This window comes from Cavia porcellus, unplaced genomic scaffold, assembly GCF_034190915.1.
Source record: "Cavia porcellus strain 051 isolate PalLab524CR breed Dunkin Hartley unplaced genomic scaffold, mCavPor4.1 scaffold_9, whole genome shotgun sequence".
NCBI classification, from domain to species: domain Eukaryota; kingdom Metazoa; phylum Chordata; class Mammalia; order Rodentia; family Caviidae; genus Cavia; species Cavia porcellus.
Window position 1 is genome coordinate 40,347,391 of NW_026947492.1, and position 6,310 is coordinate 40,353,700.

The window sequence follows — 6,310 nt, forward strand, 5'->3', positions numbered from 1 at the left end:
CTTTAATTTCTGCATTCACTGCTATAAAACTTGCATAGGAGAAATACTCTGAGGTTTGCAAAAGATGATTTTTTCCTATTCAAATTGGAATAAACTGTTATGGTTTTTGTTTCACATGTTAGATTTTAGAACTTAGTTTCTCTCTGTTGTTAATATCTGCAGTTTCTGATGCAAACAATTTTTTTTTCAGACTTATAGACAATAGAGTACTGTGGGTGAATTACCTACATGTAAAATACAATTTCTTTCAATCAAAAGGTCAAATTGAATTCCTGAAAACCAGATATAAGAAAATATTTAGAAGCAGAAGATAAAAAGAAGCAAGGAAAAGAGGCAAGCACTTTCCGTTGTCACTGGAAGTCTGCACCCACCTATGAACTTGGGGACTGTGCCTGGTAGTGCTGCTTATAGTAGAGAGATGGAACCTGAGCAGTTTGGCACCCAGAAGCCAAGGTCCACAGTCATGACCTTCCGGCCAACCATGGAGGAGTTTGCAAATTTCAGCAAATACATTGCCTACATGGAATCCCAGGGTGCTCATAAAGCTGGCCTAGCGAAGATCATTCCTCCCAAGGAATGGAGAGCCAGCGCATCTTATGACAATATCAGTGACCTCTTAATAGCCACTCCTCTGCAGCAGGTGGTCTCTGGGCAGGCAGGGGTGTTCACTCAATTCCATAAAAGGAAGAAAGCCATGACAGTGCAGAAGTTCAAGCACCTGGCCAACAGTGCAAAGTACCAGGATCCTCCGCACCAGAGTTTTAAAGATTTGGAGAGAAAGTACTGGAAGAATCACCTCTGTGGTTCCCCAATTTATGGTGCTGACATCAGTGGCTCTTTGTTTGATGAAAACACAAAGCAGTGGAACCTTGAGCACCTGGGAACCATTCTGGATCTGTTGGAGGAGGAGTGTGGAGTTGTCATCCAGGGTGTCAACACACCCTACCTCTACTTTGGCATGTGGAAGACCACATTTGCGTGGCACACGGAGGACATGGACCTCTACAGCATCAACTACCTGCACTTTGGGGAGCCCAAAACGTGGTATGCAGTGCCCCCAGAGCATGGCAAATGCCTGGAGAGCCTGGCCAGGGAGCTTTTCCCAGGCAGCTCCCGAGTCTGCAGAGCATTCCTGAGGCACAAGGTGGCTCTCATCTCACCCACAGTGCTCAGGAACAATGGGATCCCCTTTAACTGCATGACTCAGGAGGCTGGGGAGTTCATGGTGACATTTCCCTATGGCTATCATGCTGGCTTAAACCACGGCTTCAACTGTGCAGAGGCCATCAATTTTGCCACCCCTCGGTGGATTGATTATGGTAAAGTGGCTTCTCAGTGCAGCTGTGGGGAGGTGAGGGTCAGCTTTTCCATGGATGCATTTGTGTGCATCCTGCAACCTGAACGCTATGAGTTGTGGAAATGTGGACAAGATGTGGTCACTGTGGAACACACTGGATGCAGGGTGCCTGTTAGGCAGGAGCTGATCTCGGGGAGGAAAGTGCGCTTTCATGGGAAGAGATCTAACTCCCAACAGAGGCACCTGCCTAGTGGGGAAGCCTTGAGTCTCAGTGAAGCAGAGGACCCAGGGCACAGGCACAGCACTGTTTTGCCTACTCTGAAGAGACACTGTTCCTCCTCCAACAGTGAATTGCTTATCAACAGCTACCAGAGGCCCAACCAGATCCAATCCTTGACTTCTTCTGATCTGCTCTCCTCAGATTTCCTTCCCTCAATAGGCAGAAGTCACAGAGGTCGTCCTCCTCACAGAGTGAAGGCTCAGGGCTCCACAATGCTGCCTGAGACTCAAGGACTCCCTATGGTGGGCACAGGGCATGCAGTTCCTAGTTCACAGGATCAGCCCTTGCTTGAAGAGGAAGCTTCAGTGGAGGAGCCCATGTCTGTGAGCACTGGGTTGCAGGTTCCAGGGCAGCCTTCTGGCTGTTGTTGTGCCCCTGATCTGCAATTCCTGGGTTCCCCACTAGACCCTCAGAATCCTATGCACCCTGGTTCCTGCTTGCAGTCCCTGGACAGCATTCCAACTGATCTTCCTGAAGTTTCCTTACTGACTGCTCCTAACATAGATATGCCTTTGGGAAAGTTCTCCAGGAAAACTGATGGCAACAGCATCAACCCTGGAAACCTGGGTGAAGTGGAAAGGATGGAGCACTCTTATTCCTCTCCAATCCTGGATTCACCAGATGTTGCCAGAAACCTTTTGCAACTGACTCACTTCCACTGGATGTAATGCTACACAAAGCCAACCCAGGAACTGCCTATGTTCACTAATAAAGAACACACACACTTCTCTCTTTGTATGACTTTGAAACAGGTTGCCAGTGTGGCACTGTCTCTTTCAGTGTTGTTTGTTCCCATGAACTAATGCAGAAATTTTCTCCTTAAAATTGTATGATAGCCAGGGGTTTAGCTCAGTGGCACAAGTGCTTGCCTAGCAAGCGCAAGGTCATGAGTTAGATCCCTGGTCCAAAAAAAAAAAATTAAGATAATGCTATTTAGATGGAAGATAATTAATGTATTTTATTTAGATGCGGGCCCTTTGAGAGGTGACCAGTTAGATTAGGCCACTATGCCATGAGCCCCCTTGATTACATCCTTGTGCTATAGAGGAAGACACAGCATACAAAGATACACATGCACGTCATGTGCATGCATGCACACTGTCATACAGACACACACACATACACACACACTTGCTCTGATGTGTTAGGGAAATCAGTGACCATACAGAAGACTGCTTCTTGCAATTTCGACTTCCAGTCTCCAAAACTGCAATCCAAAAGAAACAGCTTTTTTGCATATAAAATATCCTGTCTCAGATGATTTTTGTAGTCACAAAGTCTAATAAACTCAGGGTACTTGGAAGGTATCAGTCATATCACAGATATGGCCTGAGCCGGTCCTCAGTGAATGTTGATGTGTTTTTCAGGACGTCTGAGGCTTTTTCGTTTTATGATAGCTGAGGCTCCTAATGGAAGCCCCTCCTCATAGGATGACAGGATGAGGGAGGGCCGTCCTGTAACTCCGCGTATTGCTGAGTGTGGCTGAGGCTGTGGACTAGATGCCAGGGACACCTCTTCTTTACTTTGTCACCCTCAGGACACTTCCCCTGCCGTGCTGTGGGTTCAGCTGCCACTATGAATCAGGCTTACACTGATGGATGCTGAAGATCTGGGAAAAATTCTGACATCACTCATTCTGGCTTCCACTCAGCCTTTCCATGCTCTGTGAGGCTCAACAGAGCTTCACAGTCCTGCAGTGTTTACACATGCGCACTCTCAGACCCCAGGAGCCAGTGGTCATGGGGCAGCTAGAGGTTTGATCAGCGGAATCTGGCTGAAAGTTCTGACTTTAGAGACATTTTATCTCCTTAGTTATTTTACTAAGTTTGTTATTGTGGATGCTGCTTAGTGGTAGAACCTAGGCTCAATGCCTAGCATCACCAAGAATAAATAATCAAAATAGGACTCCTGTCTATATCTGAAATGTAAAATGGAGTAATACTTAAACATATGTAAAAGCAAATTTGTGTAAAAAATGATACATGTAAAACAAAGTGTGTCTAAGGGGCTGAGGATTTAGCTCAGCGACATAAGCACCTGCCTTGCAAGCAGGCAGTCATGAGTTCGATCCCTGGTACCAATAAAACAAACCAACAAACAACAAACCAAAGTGTGTCTAAAAGATCGCAAAGTTGCAAAATGAACTAAACCTTACCTTAGAAGAGGCAACCAGGAATCATGAGTCTTAGTGTAAGGTCAGCTGAATGGGAAATTTTGCAGTGGGACTATACCTATCAGGAAACCTGCAACATATCTACATTTAGCTTTAAATATTTTTATTGGGGTAAAGCATATGTAACATAAAATTTATTGTTTTGTATTGGTATAATTTAATGACTTACTGATTCTATACAGGTTTGAAATTTGACAGAATGGAACTCTGTGCAATAAACACTGATTCCCAATTTTTCTGTGTCTCATTTACTGGTGTCCATCATTTTCTTTGAGTGACTGATTAATTTTACTGTTGTGCACCTCACACACGTGGCATAATACATTTAGCTCTTTGTCTGTGGTTTCTTTCAGTTAGTAAAATGTGCTGAGGTTCTTTGTTTTTGGTTTTTTTTTTTTGTATTTTTTTTTAATTTTATTTAAGGAGAAAAGAAAAAAAAGCAGGGAAAGGGTACAAGTTATACAGATTTACAGAAAAAAATGAACAGTAGGAAATCACTAGTTAATGGATTACATATTGTCATCTTAGAAATAATTGTTCAAGTCACAAAATTAAAGCTTGTAAAGTGGACATGCCATCAGTGATACTGCAAAAAGTTCTGTTCATTGATCCAATAAAACTCTGTGATATCATTTTCTATCTTATACACTTAAATATACATGCAGTTATATAGTTTGGGGCACTTTCTTTTCCTCTCTTTTGTACCATGACTATTACACATTTTGGGTTTCATTGCTCCCATGGCTCTTATTACTTTTTTGGAAGAGAGTAAAACCAAATGTGACATAACAGAACAGAATCGGTCAAGTCAAAAGGGTGGACATAATAGATAATGTAAAAACATAATACAAGGTGATCAACAATGGTTACCATAATGCCTCCCGCTATCTCTAATAGAATTGCCTATATCGTTAGTTATAATACAATTGAACAAAACAGTAAAGAATAAAACCGACAAAACCAAAACATTGGAGACATTGTAGGTCTTCAAAAGTAGATAAAAGTCAACAAGAATGGGCGTCATAATGAATCTCATTATCTTCACAGCTGATGCCTAAACTTTCGAACCTGATACTATCCAGCAAAACAGAATAGGGGAACATCAGTTAAAAACCAGATGGTGAGAGTAATACAGGGCTTTAAATCAAGGTAATGAAAAGTCAAAGTGGGTTACTATAATATATCCTGCTATTTTTTTCCTTTAATTAAAAGGATAAAGATAAAAAAGTAAATAATGGAGTGGAGATTGAGATAAAAGAGGGCATAACAACGAAACAGCACAGATCAAAACATAACCATTTAAGCAGAATAGTGTTTCACCACCAGATAATCCTAACCTAAAAGTAGTTACCATATTGTCTCTTTCTTTGAAATCCTTGAGTACAACTTCATATACTGTAGCATTAAGTATATCAAAACAATGTAAAACCATTCAAGAGAATGACAGCATTACAGAGTATTTAGAATCGACTAACAGAAAATAACAATGGTTTCTGTATAATCTCCTTGTCTTTAAAAGGTTTTTGCTTATACTATCGTACATAATAAAATCCAATAAGATACAGCCTATTTAGACCATTGGAGACAGAAGGACAAAAGCTAGATGAGACTTCAAAACAAGATGATACTAAATCAGTATTACCTATTAAGATGTCATTTTCTCCAAAATAGCTGTTCCTATCATCCAATCTTCTCTGCCTCATTTCTGTTGAGCTCTTTTTCTGTCAGTAGCTGTCAGTTTGTCTTCTTTATTTCGTTCTCTGCTCCATTCATTGTGGCCTCTCTGCCATTATTTCTGGATTCTTTGTATTTTTCTTTTTTTAGAATATCCTGCAATACTCTCTGTAGAGTTCAATTGGTGGTTGCAAATTCCCCCAGTTCCTCTTTATCCTGGAAGCACCTTGTTTTTCCATCAATTTCCAGGGACAGTTGTGCAGGATATCTCAATCTTGGCTGGAGATTATTATCTTTCAAAGCTTGAATTATTTCCCCCCACGCTCTTCGTGATTTGATAGTTTGTGCAGAGAAATCTGCTGTAATTCTGATGGGTGTTCCCTTGTAAGTGGTCTGTTTCTTGTCTCTTACAGCTTTTAATATTCTGTTCTTGTATTGAATTTCTGGAATTTTTTTTATTATATGCCTGGGTGTTGCTCTGTTTGGGTTGTAGTTAGCTGGGGTCCTGTATGCCTCATACATCTGAGTATCTTTACCTTTTGCTAAATTAGGAAAATTCTCCTGGATTATTTCTGTGAGTAGCTTTTGTAGTTCACTTGTTTGTGTCCCTACTTCTTCTTTTATGTTCTTAATCCTTAAGTTATGGCTCCTCTTATCATCTTCTTGTCTTTGTATTATTGCTGTTTGTTTCTTTGTTATTTTTAAGAAGTTTTTCATTTCATTCTCCCATATTACAAGTCTGCCCTCCAGTTCAGATAGTCTGTCCTTAGTTTCTTTCAAGCTGTTATGCCAGTCTTCTATAGACTTCTTAGTATCTTGGTAGTCCCTTTGAACCTGCTTCACGTATTCTATGCTTTCTCTGTTTTCTCCATCAAACAATTCTCCC

The 6,310-nt window shown here is 41.2% G+C and overlaps 1 protein-coding gene across 1 annotated transcript; it reads left to right on the forward strand.

Annotated features, from left to right (window-relative positions):
- The first annotated feature begins 418 nt into the window (after nucleotides 1-418).
- Nucleotides 419-2,245, forward strand: LOC100719501 (lysine-specific demethylase 4D-like). Its single transcript, XM_003468554.3, has one exon. The coding sequence runs from the start codon at nucleotides 419-421 to the stop codon at nucleotides 2,243-2,245; it is 1,827 nt and encodes a 608-aa protein (XP_003468602.3).
- Nucleotides 2,246-6,310: the final 4,065 nt, after the last annotated feature.